This window comes from Mchenga conophoros, linkage group LG18, assembly GCF_057382185.1.
Source record: "Mchenga conophoros isolate Kocher_MC1m ecotype Shallow Benthic linkage group LG18, M_conophoros_male_GT1.1, whole genome shotgun sequence".
In the NCBI taxonomy this organism is placed as follows: Eukaryota; Metazoa; Chordata; class Actinopteri; order Cichliformes; family Cichlidae; genus Mchenga; species Mchenga conophoros.
Window position 1 is genome coordinate 13,502,807 of NC_140543.1, and position 16,783 is coordinate 13,519,589.

Sequence of the window (16,783 nt, forward strand, 5' to 3'; positions counted from 1 at the left end):
CGTCACATTTTAATCATCAGCTATATAGAAGAGAGAGATGATGTCACTCAGTAGTTGGTTAGTTTCTTTTTAGGAAGCCTCAAGCCTCAGCATGTTCAGCGTCATCATCAAGATGACTAGACTCTGTGTATGGAAAAAAAAATTCCAAAATTAGTCTCCATTCTGATTCTTACATGAACCAAGATTTACAAAACAAAACAAAACTCATGAGGAAAAGTGTTGCTAAGATTATAGATCAAGGGGCTTGAGCCCTGTTTCTCTCATAGACTTTTATAGAATTAAACCCCTAAAACAGCGGTCCCCAATATTTTCATGGACCGTCCTTTAATGTGTAGCAGATAAATACAACAATACGACCAAGACAAAAACTGTGGTGTTTTGTAACTATAATAATAAACGCGAATTCAGTGTGTAATTGTGTAACTTTATTAGCAGCGTCCATAGTACCAGTTGAAAACACGCCTCAATCACATTCCATAACAAGGTATAGACACCACAACATTAGTGATTCAGCAATTCCAAGATGAGCAATCATTTGCTGTTGGTTACTATTACTGCAATTAGGGGAGGCTTTTTCCCAAACTCTGGGAACGAGCAGGCAAGTTAAAGCCGTACAGAAGAGGCATGTAAACACATCAGGGTAGAAAGGGAACACTCCCTTTTTACACTGAAAAATGAGTTTTGACACTCGTGATGCTAATATTATGTGACTGTAATGTTATGCTCCTGTGCTTTCAGGCCGTCGCAATGCGAGACTCCATGGCCCAATCTTTATACAGCGCTCTGTTTGACTGGATCATCCTTCACATCAACCATGCGACCATGAACAGACGAGACATGGAGGAGTCCATCTCAGTGAGTCGCATGATTCAATATAATAACGATATAATTGAGATGAAAAGCCTTTCCTTACTTTTCCATGTCCAAATTCATTCCTGCCAGGCTGCTTCACTTTAGATTCATTTAGTTGGTTTTTTTTATACGATTAGATTCAAATAAATCCATTAATATATGTGTGCTTTTTTTTTTTAAATGGAACAGGTCTGTGTAATATTTAGCTCATAAATTAACACTTTTGAGTATGGTGCCTTTGAATTTGTCTGCATTGCTGTTTTGTTTTTAGTGTTTGTCCATCGGTGTCCTGGATATGTTTGGCTTTGAAAACCTCCAGTCAAACAGTTTTGAGCAGCTGTGCATCAACTACGCCAACGAGACACTGCAATGTTACATCAACCACAACATCTTCAGGCTTGAGCAAGTAGGTTTATTTATACACATTTACAACAAGAAAAAGTTCTTTTCATTATTATAACTGGACACACCATACACGTGCGCTTAACTGGCAAGTTCTGAAATACGTTCTTCTTCACAGCTTTTCACGCACATATTGGCATGTTTTACAACATACACTCAATGGCCACATTTTTTTCTGTTTTTCTCTTTTCTTTACTTTCAAATCAAAGAACATTGAGCAATCAGACAACAAATTGAATATGTGCAATAAATTGAAATTTGCGGATAGTTTCATTTTACTATCATTGCAACACTGTGTTACTAACGGCATTCTTGAGCTTGGAAGACTGATTCACAGTAACACATGACATGATTGCGTAAATATGTTGTGATAAATGCCAGGAGGAGTTTGTGGAAGAGGGCATTGTCTGGAAAAACATTGAGTTCAGCAACAACAGCGACTGCGTTCAGCTGTTCGACAAGAAGTCGATCGGACTCTTCGACCTGCTGGAGAAGGAGAGCAAGTAAGTGAACTCATACTACTGTAGACCTTATTAATTTAATTTTCATCTATATATATATATTTTTTTAATTCAGTTTCCATAGTTCATTTGCTTGTTGAAATTATTTTTTTGTTACATAAAAATGTCTAATTAGTTCAGGTGTTCGTTTTACACTCTAATTAGACTGTCAAGACACAGAAAATGTTTCAGTACTTAAAGCCACCTCAGGCTGGCTGTGTAGGGAAAATAAACTATGACATGTTTTTAAAAAAAATATTGTTTGTTAGTTTTTTTTTGTTTGTTTGTTTTTTTTTTTTTACTTTCGCTAAAATGTATTTTAAAACTAGTGTGAAATCTTAGTTTAGTTTTTGTTAATATTTTGGGGGGGGTTAAAGAAACAAATAAAATTTACATTATTGAAACTATTTAATTGTTTAATTACAAGGTAATGTAGTTAAAATAGAAATTTTGTATTAATGAATAGCCTATAATGACAATTATAACTTCGGTGAGGACATACTTTATACTTTAGTTATGTATTAGCAGACGAGTTAAACTTTTTGCCTTTTGCATCAGTTCATTTGTTACCAAAAATATACTGAAATCAAAGAAGTATCCGAGAGCACAAACCTCCAGCGAGGCAGCTCACATTCTGGGCAGTTTTAATTTTATTTTGCACATATTCAGATTGTTTTGTTTCATTTTTGTTTTTCTTCACACTTTAAGAAGTTTTTAGTTCAGTAAAAACAAGTTCAGACGGGCTTTTATTTGACCTGGTGAAAGACACATTGATATACATGACATAATTCTGTGTGTAATCATTGTTTTTTTTGTTTTTTTAATGTGGCTGTAGTTCATGTGTAGCGTTCATTTAATTGTAGTAAAATTCATTCAAGTGTTCAGTAATTAATATTAATTGAAGTTTGTTTTGGTTTAAAACAGGTTGTACACGTATTCAAATGGTTATATATTTAAATGATTGTAACCTGTTACTGTAATGAGAAAAAAAATCAAGTACACTTGCATTAGAACAGACTGTAATTAATCTTTTATGAACGCTCAAATTAAAAAGGAGTTAAATAAAAATTCAGTTTGAATTATTTTTCGGGCAAATCACAGCTAATAACAGGTAGAGATGATTCAGTTCATCACAGTATACTTTCTGTATTGTCAGTCTAGTAAATATGCCAGAGCCAACTCTTCTTTTTAAAATGTAATTATTTCTCTATGTAACGTCAGTTTAAAAAAAACAAAAACCACTATGGGATGAAATGATTTTTTTTATTTATTTTTGAGGTTGCCTTTATCTCGTCTTACCATTGTTTAGTCGTACATTTATTCCATATGTCAGCGGTCCCCAACCCCCAGGAGTCGTTTGGTGCTGGGCTGCGAGAGTTGAGGCTTTCAGGTCTTCAGGGTTTTTATTGTTTTTTATCTTTTTTTTAGTGTGTTTTTATTTTTTATTTATTTATTTAATTTTTTTTGCGTTTTTTATCGTTAACTCCGTTTTCCTGGGTCTTTTCCTGGGTGTTATCAATAAATCTTCTTTTTTGGGTTATTTTTGTTGTTGTATTTATCTGCGACACCTTAAAGGCCGGTCCGTAAAAATACTGTTGGACATAAACTGGTCCGTGGCCCAAAAAAGGCTGGTGCCTTATGTGATGTATTTTTCTTTCTCACTGTGTTTCTTCAGCCTCACCGAGGCCACAGACAAGAGTCTGCTGGTAAAGATAAAGAAGCAGCATCAGGACAACCCATACTTCAAACCATCTCCACACACAGAGCCAACTTTTGTGATTCAACACTTTGCTGGGAGGGTTAAATATCACATCAAGGTGGAGTAAAATTCTTCTTCTTTTTTTTGGCTTTGCAGTAACCTTGTTTGATAAGGAAGTGTGGGGGAAAAAAACTCTTTGCAGCCAAGTAAATCATTAATTCCCTCCACAGAGAAAACTGTGGAAGCATTGTTAGTTTTTAGTGTCAGACACATGTGTAAACACTGCGAAGGCTGTGAACCACACACGGTTGTGTACTGATCATTACTATTTCTCATTCATTAGGACTTCAGAAAGAAAAACACAGAACACATGCGTCCTGATGTCATATCACTTCTACGGAGCAGTGAGCGCTCCTTCATCCATCACTTGGTTGCTTCCAGCCCGGAAGCACAGTTCAGATGGGGTGTCCTCCGAGCAGCCATCCGCATCCTCACAGTATTCAAGAACCTGGGACGTCGACGGGAAGAATTAAGTGGGTAGTTTAGTTATGGTTGACAGTTATCTAAAAAAAAAAGAGAGAGAAAAGTGAATTTCCTTTGTAGGACAACATTGGCACCTTTGTTTGACTTTCTTTCCTTAATGAGTTTGTCAGCCTTTATCAAGACAGTCGAGTTTCTTTATGTGAAATGTTTCTCATTTTTGTTATAATGTACAACTAGCTTGCTTTACTGTCGCCACAGCTGCTGCAAGACGGAAGTCTTTTAAAGAGATACTAGATAAGCGCCGGAGTACTTTGACTCAACTATCCAGGTAAATATAACACACAAGTACATGAATGGCACATATTGGGAATTGGTCTCGATGCAGACACCAACAAGATATATGTCGTTTAGCACTGGATGATGAATAAAAAGCTTAACATCCAGTGAGTTAAGTTTCACATGGTCATATAAGCAAAAAACAAAACATAACATAAGAACGGTTCTGTGCTGATAAAGTTAAAGAGGTTCTCTCATTCTTGCAGTACCAGCACGAGTCTGGATTTCTCCTTTGATCACTCTGATGAACGACCAGTTGATGTATTTGATTTTTTGGCCATGGGTCACGACCAAACCAGCCAGCCCGTCTGCTGTACTGTGCAGAAAAGGTGAGCTTGCTTTTGGTTAAACAGTTATATTATATATAACAGTTTTTCATAATCCTCTTTCTGTCTGTTTTCTGCAGGAGAACTAAAAGCGGTCGACAGAAGCAGATTATCCCAAAGGTAAAGCCTCATAACTCATGGATGTTAACTGATTCTTTATCAATAGTCTTTGATTTTGTTTTAGAGTCAGGAAGCTCACAGTTATATTTATGTTTTATCAAACAGAACCTTGTTGATTTGCGTTCTCTCCGACACATTATTGGTCTCACGGGGCACGACCTAACCAGCAAATCCATCTTCCATCCTCACCGAAAATCAAATCCTTCTACAGTAGGCTCTCAGTTCCAGGTTTGTCTTCAGCATAACATCTAAAATATCCCTGGTGTGGAAACATTTTAATACTATGTCATTCTTAACGGTGATATCCTCAAGTGACACCCTATCAGAAAGGCTTAAAAACTCTGTTGCCGTTTAAGATGAAGTACTTTAATGAAAACTTGCTCACTGTTTGTATGCTTCTTGCAGGCATCACTCACAACTCTGATGGACAGAATTGCAAAAGCCGAGCCTTTCTTCATTTTCTGTGTGCGCGCCAATGCTGAAAAGGTAATCTGTGAATCTGTGGCATCATCATTATGAAGTTTATATGTTTCACTGAATAAGAAACTTCATCATTTTTTTTTTTTTTTTGTTTATTTAAACAGAAGGAGCTGTGCTTTGATGATAAACTTGTCCTAAACCAAATCAGGTATACAGGCTTACTGCAGATAGTTCACATCCAGAAGTCTGGCTACAGTGCCAAATACACATTTGAGGTGGGCACTCGTTTTAATGTGATTCTACTTATAAATGTATATAAATAATCATCCTCAGGAAAGGAACAACTGATTCATTCATTTTCATCTTCTGATGCTGTTTTTCTCTCAATGGCAGGAATTTGTTGAGAAGTTTAGGATTTTGTTTCCACAAGGAACTGCTGCAACTCCAGCGCACATCACGGCACTGTTTGAGTGGATGGCTTTGGATAAGAAGACCTACCAAATAGGAAAAACAAAGGTAGATCACAATATCGCTTTTCAAACCAATCAGCCCCATATTAAATTGCCTCTGGTCTCCCTTTAAAAGCGTTCGTTAATAACTACAATTTCAGAATTACAATAATACATTTTAGAATTCTGACGCAAGTAAACTAATAAACACGCATAAATGTCAGAGAAGCAGGGTGTGTGTGTGCTAAAATCTAGAGAAGAGTTAACTGCACAAATGTGTCTGCATTTATTATATGTATGGCATCTTCTTATCTACTCAGGTTTTCCTTAAGGAAAAGCAACGGCAACTGCTTCAAGACACACTCAACAAAGAAGTGATGCGCCGCATCATCTCCCTGCAGCGCTGGTTCCGCACGTGCCTCATAAGGTTCCACTTTCTGCACAAAAGAGATGCTACAATGATCATACAGGTGCAGCACTTTTGTTTATGCTCACTGCTAAACAAAAACAAAAAACTCTGAGGCTGAGCCAGTAAGATTTGGGTCACTTAGGCTCTTTTTTTTTTTCTTGCTGTGCCAGTAACTGAAAATGTTCCTCAAAGTCAAAAACATACTTGATTAGGGCTAAAATAGTATTTCTGCTCTTACAGAGGAGATGGCGTCAGTTTTCTCTGACCCAAAATCGAACCGCTACATTGATGCAGGCAGCATGGAGGACGTCCATGGAGGCATCCAAACACACGGAGTGGAAGCAGGATGATGGCGGCTCCAAAGACCGGGGCGGACAGGAAAGGTACTGATGTGGCTGAAGTGCATTACAGGAGTAACAGCTCTTGTAGTTATTATTCAGATATGCCATTACTCGGATTGTGAGCATTACACTGATTGATCTCTTTGAATTGATGATGTATCCTACACTCAGTGCATTAGGCTCATTTATCTGGCGCAGAGTGCTGCATTCAAGGGCATGCAAGCAAGCAGTAGATGATTTCAGATTAATACTATAAGGAAATATGTGTTTGCTCACAAACACATGCCCTTGACAATCCAGTTTATTTTTAAAGGCATGCATTTATCAGGGTATGTACGCTGAAATGCACCATTTGAAAAATATGCTTGTCAGTGCCCTCTGGTGGCTAAATAATAGTAGGACAAAATAGGATATGTGCTAATCTGCTGTATCTGTGATAGCTTTACGGAAGCAAAATGGTCTCTGGTTTAATAATAAATTTCAGGTAAAATGAGAATTTAGCAGTTAAAAACTGTTAGGATTCATATTCATTTCACTTTTTTCTCTTATCTTTTTCTTTTTTTTTAATAACAGCTTGAGAAAAAGGGAGTTGAAGAGGCAGGAAAAAATGGAGCAGCCTGACCCAGTCAATAGTCTTGCTGTACAGCGGGACAAAGGCAATGAGAAACGTCAAGGCAAATCCCCTCCATCACTCACCAGACCCTTCTCCGTCCCTGTAGATCTAGTTTCCATTAACAATGACTCCACCAGCCACACTAAGGGAAACACACTTCAGCGCTACAAAGATTTCGGGGGATTCAAGGAGAAGGCCGATAGGTGGAAGGACAACAGACATAGTGAAGGAGATTCAGGTTCTGAAGCACTCCGGCAAAGAAATTATAGGAGAAATAAATTTCAGTAAGTTTTTCAACTTCTACAGTCAGTGGTTCTGCTAACATGGCCTCAGAAAAATGTTTTGAATACAGTCCAAGGTCCAAATTTGGGCAACCACCACAGTGCATTTTATTATTGATGTTTTTGAAGTGAAGACTTTGAGCTCACAAAGACTCAAAAGTAAAAGTTTAATAGGATGCCTGTTTCCTCATTCTTCAGTGATCAATTAAGCAGATAAGTGTTTAACTTTTTTTTTTTTTAGATTTTCACTGAAAATCTGATCGTGAGACTCAGTGAGACGATGATGTAGGTGAAGGAGGCCATTGTTAGGCTGAAAAGAAACCCACCAAGAGATTTTTGAAACTTTAGGCGTGGCCACATTAACAAATCCAATAAATTTTTAAAGAGTAGGGAGTGCAAAGCACACCAAAAGGCCCAAAATGGGAGACACGTTTTTTCCTTAGCTAAGAAAAACCTCACCCAGCAAGTCCAAAACATTCTTTAGCAGGTAGGCGTATCATTGTCAAGGTCTGCAATCAAGAGGCGCCTTCATGAATGTGAATAGGGTGAAGATGAGACAATAGCTGGGAAAATGTCTGTTACTGCAGCTTTAAAAAAAAAAAAAAAAACTTTGCTCAGAAAGTTGAAAGTCACACTAAAGAAGGAGTTCAGTTAAACAGCGAAGAGCTCAGAGAGTCCAAATCTAAATGATTCAGCAAGAAGCTTAATCCCAAAATGAATGTAGGGCGTGCGGTATGACCAAGGTTTTCTGAGTCTGTCTTTGTGGCAGCACAGTGCAAACACGTTTGAGAAAGTGATTAGCTGCATCTCCACTATGTGGTGCAGAGGATGGTCATTATCCACAGCCACAGTTATTTGGATGACCTCCGCATCACCTGACAGAGGAATCCAAACAGTGTGTGGATTCACACTAGATCCAAACACCAGCAGCAAGGACAAATTCCCTTAGTGAGTAATACGGATGCATTTCTGCAGGAAATTATTACGCAATCAACATCCCAGTCTCCCTGAAAAGTCCTGAAGTCATGGAAGGTCACACTGTGGTCCGGGAAGTGAGAGTGTGTCTTCATGAAAAGCGCATCAAACTGCACTCTTTGTTCCCTCTGCTGTTAATCGGCTCACCACAGCTGGTCCATCTTATATTCCACAAAGATCACATGCTCCCCGATGATCGTTAGACCAGCTCCAGATTTCAAATCGCAGCTGGGATTTCAGACTTTGCTCCGGGCAGTCACATCATCATTGATGATCAGGTGTTGGAAGTTCTCTGTCGTTGAGAGTGCAAAGGAAGACAAGTAGTAGGCTTTTAGATCTTGACTTTGAAAGACTGGGGGGAAACAAAAGACAGCCACTTCATTTGCTTGAATGTGAGCCAAAAAAAACAACGTTAGATGGAGATAAAGTTAGTAAAATGAACAAAAAGCACAACAGCAGCAGGTTCTGCCACTTGCTTCCAATGAATGGCGTAATAAAAGCAGAGGGTTTACACTCAGGCAAAGAAAGGCATTAAACTTGATTGGGCTCGCACAGTTCTGGAAAAGAAGACAAAAAATTTTTTTGGACAGATGAAATCACCTGAAATTATGTCAGTTTGTCCAATTACCTTTGAGCCTCTGAAAATGGGGGACTGTCTGTGATTTTGGTTTTTTGGGTTTTTTTTAAAGGCTGTAATTCCTAAACCCTGTACAATAGTACTGGTACAACCCTCGAGTTAAAGCTGCAAGTCTGCACAGTCTGCCTCAAAACTAAAAAGACAAAACTACAAAGATGATACCATTGTCCAAATAGTTATGGGTCTAACTGTATGACATGCTTTCTGTTTAAGCATCTTGAATAAGTATTTCTGCCTTAAGATCCTAAAGTATAGATTCTCATGCTATTAATAATGATTGGAAAGTGTTTTATATTTAGTCAAACAATCACTCATTGCTTTTATTTCCCTCTACAAACAGCACCAAAAAGTCCATGTCTGCAGATGAACTTTCCAAGATCAGCTCATCAGGCTCTGACAGCTCATCTTCAGTCAACGAGGTAACATCAGCTCCTGTATCAGTGATTGACCTAAAAAGTTTAATTTAACCTGTCTTTATTATTTTTGTGCTCCTATTGAGTGATTGTTAGTGTCCTTGCTGCATGTATGATAGTGTTGTAGCTTTGTGTACTGTGAGCTAATGTTACAGTGAAAAACACATGAAAGGAGGCTTCTTGTACATCAAAGGAGGTCTCGCAGACCTCGTACCTCATCACTTTCCCTGGCCCAATTAGGTCAAGGTCCGGGTCCGCAAGCGCAAGAAACACAAGCGGCGCTTAGCCTACGCCCGCAGTGGTTTGATGTGTAACTTTGCTGGCTCCAAGGAGAGCGAGTACTGGAGCTTTCCATTGCCGCCCATAAGTCCCTGTGTGGCCAGTCTGACGAGCTTGGTCAGTAGCGCCGATGTCCAGGACCTCAAATCCAAGGTTGGATATAGGGATTTTTTTGCCAACCAGATCTCTTCTCTGCATGCAACTCTTGCATGTGTATGTACCAAATGGTTGGATAGCTTGGATTGTTCTGGGACTTCTGATTTCTGCTGTGCAGGCCAGGACAGTGAAAAATGGGCTGTTGCTTTCAAGCAGAAGGGAAATATTAAAGCCCGTTTTTAAAGCTCATTTCTGATCTTTCTTGTCTTTCCGACCAAAATGAGGAGAGGGTCAGCAAGGACAGAATATTAGAATATGAAAAGAATATTATTATGTGCTCTGATGTCAGTGTGTTTGGTCACTTCTTGTCGTTATGGTTATGCAACACAAACTAACATACAGTATTTAATAGGCGGCCATTATTAAATCAGTTTTGATTTATTAACTTATCATCAAGTCTTTTTAATTGTGGACTGAAACTTCTATTAATATTTAACTATAAGGAATTGTACATATTAAAGTAACATATGTTCCCCTTGACCCTGATAATGCATATATGCAAATATGACTTGTTGATTTCCTCTTTACAGAGCCATCCTGGTCTATTAACGACTGCTTAACATTAGGGCTGCCACAAAAAGATTATTTTGTTAGTAACCGATTATTTTTGCAATTAGTCGACTAATCAGATCATCATCCATTGGACGTAAAACGTACAGCTTATTGCACCAGCATGCATGTGCTCTTATATAACTATCATTAGCTTACAGCTTGAAGTGTTTAAGGTATGTGCTAACTAAAAATAAAGACAAGATGATAGTTTATTAAACTTTTAATTTTTAAATTTGGAGTAAACTCTCTACCATCTCACACTTCTGTTTAATCGGTTTTCTGTTTGACGTTTATTCAGCTGTGTGAACAATATAACAGTAGTTATAGTATAGATTTGAATGCTCGAGGTGTAAGTGCAGCCACTCAGCCTGTACTGCATGTGTCACAAGTTAAAAGACAAAGGCAGACTATGCTTACAGGATGTGATGTTACAACACTAGTGAAATATTAATGTGTCATATTTCAAACGTATTTCTTTGTTCTAACAAAGAAAATTAAAATCATGATGAACAACAGGAGTAGTGATTACTGTAACTATATCACCAAGTAAACATCGCAACATTTTTAAACATTTTGTTGTTCAGCAGCAACAAGACTGACGGACTGTGTTTGAGGTAATATCACAAATGTCACAGATTTAATATTTGGTGTTTATTTGCTGGCTTGTCGGTAGCGGCCCTTTAAAAGCAAGTCTACCACACATCTATTCGACCAACGCCAGCTGATCTGCGATGCCAGTTAATCTGGAACACCGGCTCTAGTGAGCCTTAACCACCCGGCTAGCTATCGAGCTGGTGGGTAACAGACGTCTCCGAAAAGGTCAGGGCACTTTTGCAAATATTTGATGTCTTGATAAATTGGGCAAATATTTGAAGTTTACACAGCTACATTCTCGCCTAAAAATATCTTAAAAGTTTATTTTGTGACCCAAAAAGACACCCGACACAAATCTGGTAAAAGGGAGGACGCATTTGTCGCAGCATTTGGAGGAGTCTTTGAGTTTGGACATCCTTTGTCGCATCGCTGTTACGTAATCGACCTGCAAATGCGACTTCCGAAAGATGCAAAAGACACCTCTGAACTTGGACACAGCTAAGATACCGAAGACTGCTTCTTCTTCTTTGGCGTTTAACGGAAGCTGGTGATGGACTGTCACTATTGTGCTGCAGTTATATCATGTGCATTGGGTGTGGTTTGGTGGAGGCACTTGTAAATTTAAATGTAAGCCTTTAAGATGATATTGGCGCTTGCGCAGCAGGGGAGCACGGTTGGGGGGAAAGGAGTGACTGTCACTTTGGATCAGAACGTGATTTGTTTTGTTGTTGTTGGCTTCTTTACACAATTTGTGCTCCAGTTTTTAAAATCTTTGTGTTTCAGATAACTGATGGCTCAACGTTCTCCCTTCCAATCCACAACACCAATGAGGACAGCATAGGACATCACGACACCAGCACCCCTGATAGGTGAAGCCCTCACTCAGTTAATTTATAAAAATTCAAAATCCAACATTAACGTTCTGTGGTAATTTGATATTCTGCTACATGGAATTTATGCAGGTTGTCTTTTTTGCAGGACTTGGTCTCTCGGTAAATTCCTGAGGAAAATGGCACCCAGAATATCCCCCAGCAGTGAATCTCCAACAGATAAAGCAGGTAACCACAAGTCTGGAAATGCAGATTCAGTGTATTTATATAATGCAACACTGATGACACTTTAATGACTGACATGTAGTAAACTTTAAATGGGCTGCAGGAGATATTTAAGTCAAAAGATGTTGGATTTAGAACTGTATTTGATACGTTTTATAGCTTTAACTGTTGGATAAAGACCTCCTCCATGGCCATTCCTGCTACACCAACATAGTTTTAAAAAATGAGCATTTCATTAAAATTACAGGATTTAACCTTCAGTTAAGTCAAATCTTATTGTAATGTTATTACTAATATTGCTATCTGTCCTTTTGCTGCCAACAGTCACCTTCTCCAAGCACACTTCACATTCTAACCAAACGACAAACCAAAACAGTGCGAAATCAAATCGTAACCCCACCATTCGAATCAGCCGTGCCACACGGGGGTTGCAGTGGGACTCCTCTCTGGACCAAGAGGTTACTGACAGCAAGGAGCTACGAAACCTGGATGAGTTCCTTGGGAATCAGGTGAGATCACAACTTAAGAGGGAGAAGGAGCAGGTTTCTAACTTGAGTTTAAACCCACACGACTCTCTCATTTATACCATAAATGTGCTATTTTCAGGACTTACTTCTTAGGTAGATTATCATTGTACACATAGATGGGCAACATGAAATGGGTCCCAGTTATAGCCAGCCCAGTTATTTTACACAACTTTAAAACCAGATTTACAAGTTATTTAAAAAATGCCTTTTTTGGCACTAAATATTGTCCATATTTAGCACATTATTTCCTGTCTTCAGCTTCAATATCAGCTATCCACGTTTAGAAAAACGTCTAGTTGTTCACACTTTCCTCACCTTTGTCATCAGGTGAATGAGCTGCAAACTAGAAAGGATCTGTCGCCAGCTGAGACGATTTTTCTCACAGCCACGATGCAGTTCAGAGAGAACATCAAAGACATGTACTCTGTCCAGGTCAGTCAGTGTTTTAACTTGTTGGCTCAAATGACAGAGGAATATGGAAGGCAGCTTTTTCATGTTTTCCTTGTGAAAATCTTCATTTTTTTTTACACTTTTACTGACCAAATAGCTTGAAAATAATAATTCTGTTGGCACCCTCAGAAGCCCCAGATTCACTACAAAGATCTGATGAAAGGCTTCCATAACAAGGTGAACACGCTAGCAGGAGCCACTGAAAAGGGAGAAGTTCCAATGGTGGTAAACCTCTTCCAGTCTGTGCTGGACGGCTTCATCAGGGCCACAAAGAAACGAGCAGCGTCTGAACCTGCAAAGGTAAATTTTATTGCATTCGGTCGATCCTCAGTTGCTAAAATACTTTAAGAGTACAGCTCATTTATATGTATATTTCCCTTCTGGGTTCTAGACGTTGAAGAAGAGAAGGAAAAAGGATAAAAGTGTAAGTGAAATATCATAATTGAATTTACTTCTCGTGAATCTTGCTGAGTCTCATGAGGGATCTTGCTTTATTTCTTGTGTCTACAGCTTGACAGTCCTCTGGATCACCTGTTCAGCACATACCAGGTGAACATTATGCAGTCATGTGACTTGTGTGGCTCCTACATCTGGGGAATGGAGAAAGCCTATATGTGCAGTGGTGAGTTAAGAAAACAATTTGTATGAGCATTTCAAGAAACAATAGACAGTTCAATTTGACTGTGTTTTCCTCCTGTTTTTATTTTAGCGTGTAAGTTGATATGTCACAAGAAATGCCTGAGCAAAATCATCACGGACTGCTCGACACGGTGTGCCAGGCAGGTAGGTATTTTTCAATCAAATATCGTAGTATGAAAGAATAAGTATAAAAACGTTCCCTTTTATTGCTTGAGACTCATGTCTACTCTTCTTATCTTGTGATAGGATGGCAGTTTACCAGCCTCAGCTCACTTTGGCGTGCAGGTGTGCGCCCTCACCAGTAAAGCCAACCCCGTGCCCATAGTGATGGAGACGTTGCTGATGCACGTGGAGCTAAACGGCCTCTACACCGAAGGGATTTACCGCAAGTCGGGCTCGGCCTGCCGAGCGAAGGAGCTTCACCAGGTTCTGCAGAAAAGTAAGAAATTAATGAAAGTTGAAATGCACGAAGTTTCCAGAAAAACTATTTTACAAGAGTATAAATTCTAAAAAAAAGTCATCAAATCTCCATAACCTAATGGCAAAAAAAGCCATTTAAAATAACCTCTTTTTGAGTATAATTTTTTGTGTGTGTGTGACCTGTTTTTTACCTTCAGATCCTGAGACAGTATGTTTGGATAACTACCCGATCCACACCATCACAGGCCTGATTAAACGCTGGCTCAGAGAGCTGCCTGACCCCCTCATGACATTTTCCCTCTACCACGACTTTCTGCATGCTGTGGGTGAGGAACTGTTTAAACTTTGAGCACTTTTTTTTTTTTTCAGAAATGCCTTAATTCTCTGCAAACATCCTCTTAGACTTTGGTTCCATGTTTACATGTTAGTGTCACACAGCTTCTCCACATTTTTAATTACCTGCTCAGCCACGTCCCAAAGGTCCTCCACTTTATTGAGATCTGGAGACTGTGGAGGTCATTTAAGTACAGTGAACTAACTGTTCAAGAAACCAGATTGAGCTGATTTGAGCTTTTTGACACAAGAGCAATGACACAATGTGATCTTCGTTTGGCACAGTTGGTAACAATATGCAGGTAGGTGTGGCATTCTGAGATGCTTATCAGGGCATTTTCAGCCAGAGAACTCCTGTTCATTCGGTTTCTGATCATTCTCTGTAAACGTTGTGTAAGAAATCCCAGTAGATAAAACACTTTCTGAAATAATCAGACCAGCCTGTCTGGTACAAACTACCACACCACAAAGTCTACTTTCTTCCGCATTCTGATGCTCAGTTTGAATTTAAGCTTGTTACTTTTACCATGTCTATATGTTTAAATGCATTGACTTGCTGTCGTGCATTTGGTTAATTAGATATTTGTGTTAATAAACAGTTGAACATGTGTAACTAATAATGTGGCGTGTTATGTGTATATGTTATTGCTTAAAAAGAAACATAGCAGTTATAACTGTGTGACTATTCTGCATAATATTGACAGACACTATGTACATGTTGACTCTGTGTTTCAATGGTGACTTTAAAATTTTCAGTATTTTCAAATATAAACAAATGTGAGTGCAGATATTTAAAATTTCCCCTGTTAATTCATCCCCAGAATTACCCGAGGAAGAAGAGAGAATAAAGGCCGTGTACCAAAAGCTCGAAGAACTTCCTCCTGCTAATTTCAGCACGTTAGAGCGGCTGATCTTTCACCTTGTCAGGTAGGCAGAGTCGACTTTTCTTCAGTCATGTGGTGAAAGTCCAGTGAGATTTTGACCCGTTTGTTTCTCTCAGAGTTGCAAAGGACGAAGAGCACAATAAGATGTCACCAAGTGCACTTGCTATTGTGTTTGCCCCCTGCATCCTGCGTTCACCTGATTCTGATGACCCCCTCCTCTGTATGAAGGACGTGCCTAGGACTACACTGTGAGTGATCATATTGTGCACTACTGCAACTTTACACAGTCCTTGTTAGACACTGTATTTCTAAAATAATAATAATATTAATTGACTGTTTTGCACAGTTGTGTGGAGATCCTGATCACTGAGCAGTTCAGGCGCTACAACGAAAAGATGCAAAATATCCAGGAGCTGGAACACGCGGAGGCCATGGCTGTCAATCAACTCAGACTCAGAAGACAAGCCACGGTGAGAGGACGCTACAAAGGAAGAGCAGAACAAATGCGACACCAAACAGCGTTTGTTTAACTGCATCAGTCCGGGTGATGTTTTGCATTAAGACAGACCCTGCTAAAGAGAAAAGTAAACTATCCCAGAAACACATATTGGAACTGTCCTTTCTGGGGTTCAGTGACTGCTCCAAGCTCGAGATGCATTGTTTGTGGTCTTCCACCGCTTCCCACACAGCTTGAAATTTGGTCTCATACTTCTTGTAGGTGTCTCTTATTTCTGCCAAAGGTTCAGCTTTGTGCTCTGCTAGCTTCTCGGTTAGCGGAGCTGTGATTGTGCTAGCAAGGCTCGCCGACTCATCACGTTCTTGTTCCTCTTTCTTCCTATTTTTCGACATTTTCCAAAATAGCGGGCGCAAATGGTCCTTAGCAAACAGTTCTGAGCACAAAAAAAGTAAAGTAGGTAAATGATTAAGTAGAAGTTATAAAAGTTCGGGAGCACTAACAAATACGAGAGAGAGAGAGATAAACCCACAGATAGCTCACAATAATGCTGCTCTGGCCTCTGTGCAGGTTGTTGAACAGTCTGAGCTCAAGGTTCCACAGGAAACACAGCCTGATGAAGCGGTGAAGACCCTCCTTGAAAGGATCGAGTCCCTCAAGCAAGAAAAGTGAGCTAGTAATGTTTACTTCTAGTTGTACTCCTTTTATTCCTCTTATTTCTCTCATTTGAATGTTAATATCTTTTTTTGTTTACAGGTTGGACTTGGTCTCCAGGTTGCCTGAGCTGGATCAGGAAGAATCTGACATTGAAAACTTAGACTCCTCATCATGGTTGAGCACCGACAGCCTGGACCTACTAGGGACACTGGACTTGGAAGGTCAGTAAAGAGGTATGGTATTTTCGCCTTCCTCTGGGTGTAACAATGAGAGTTTGTCACTTGGTTAAACATTGTAAAGTTGTTTTTCACAAACCACCATTCACTTAACCTGTGTTCTGTGTTTTTTGATGTCACTGAGCTGGTCCGGGGTCTGTTTTGGCCACTTTAAAGTTTTTGCTCTCTCTCTCTCCCTCCCTCCCTCCCTCACTCTGAGAGTGTGTTTACTTTTGTTTTTTTGGGAGGGGGGGAGGGGTTGTTTTTTGTTTGTTTGTTTTGATATGATAGTATCTTTCACTTGCACTGATC

The 16,783-nt window shown here is 39.2% G+C and overlaps 1 protein-coding gene across 3 annotated transcripts in view; it reads left to right on the forward strand.

The window, feature by feature from the left end:
• The window catches only part of myo9b (myosin IXb), a 31,376-nt gene that overhangs the window by 13,135 nt on the left and 1,458 nt on the right, over window positions 1–16,783 (forward strand). The window contains exons 9-40 of one of the 3 annotated variants that reach the window (XM_085253858.1): window positions 739–855; window positions 1,124–1,258; window positions 1,636–1,757; window positions 3,430–3,571; window positions 3,797–3,986; window positions 4,195–4,264; window positions 4,479–4,601; window positions 4,679–4,718; window positions 4,824–4,946; window positions 5,124–5,204; window positions 5,303–5,413; window positions 5,532–5,654; window positions 5,908–6,057; window positions 6,237–6,379; window positions 6,911–7,234; window positions 9,184–9,262; window positions 9,497–9,688; window positions 11,621–11,706; window positions 11,816–11,895; window positions 12,217–12,401; window positions 12,747–12,851; window positions 12,999–13,169; window positions 13,261–13,293; window positions 13,380–13,491; window positions 13,579–13,652; window positions 13,755–13,947; window positions 14,126–14,254; window positions 15,083–15,188; window positions 15,262–15,393; window positions 15,492–15,615; window positions 16,170–16,267; window positions 16,356–16,489. In XM_085253858.1, the coding sequence (XP_085109984.1) occupies window positions 739–855; window positions 1,124–1,258; window positions 1,636–1,757; window positions 3,430–3,571; window positions 3,797–3,986; window positions 4,195–4,264; window positions 4,479–4,601; window positions 4,679–4,718; window positions 4,824–4,946; window positions 5,124–5,204; window positions 5,303–5,413; window positions 5,532–5,654; window positions 5,908–6,057; window positions 6,237–6,379; window positions 6,911–7,234; window positions 9,184–9,262; window positions 9,497–9,688; window positions 11,621–11,706; window positions 11,816–11,895; window positions 12,217–12,401; window positions 12,747–12,851; window positions 12,999–13,169; window positions 13,261–13,293; window positions 13,380–13,491; window positions 13,579–13,652; window positions 13,755–13,947; window positions 14,126–14,254; window positions 15,083–15,188; window positions 15,262–15,393; window positions 15,492–15,615; window positions 16,170–16,267; window positions 16,356–16,485 (4,023 nt within the window). In that variant the 3' untranslated portion in view covers window positions 16,486–16,489. The remainder of the gene's footprint in view (window positions 1–738; window positions 856–1,123; window positions 1,259–1,635; window positions 1,758–3,429; window positions 3,572–3,796; window positions 3,987–4,194; window positions 4,265–4,478; window positions 4,602–4,678; window positions 4,719–4,823; window positions 4,947–5,123; window positions 5,205–5,302; window positions 5,414–5,531; window positions 5,655–5,907; window positions 6,058–6,236; window positions 6,380–6,910; window positions 7,235–9,183; window positions 9,263–9,496; window positions 9,689–11,620; window positions 11,707–11,815; window positions 11,896–12,216; window positions 12,402–12,746; window positions 12,852–12,998; window positions 13,170–13,260; window positions 13,294–13,379; window positions 13,492–13,578; window positions 13,653–13,754; window positions 13,948–14,125; window positions 14,255–15,082; window positions 15,189–15,261; window positions 15,394–15,491; window positions 15,616–16,169; window positions 16,268–16,355; window positions 16,490–16,783) is intronic. The other 2 variants (XM_085253856.1, XM_085253857.1) reach the window with 2 other exon arrangements.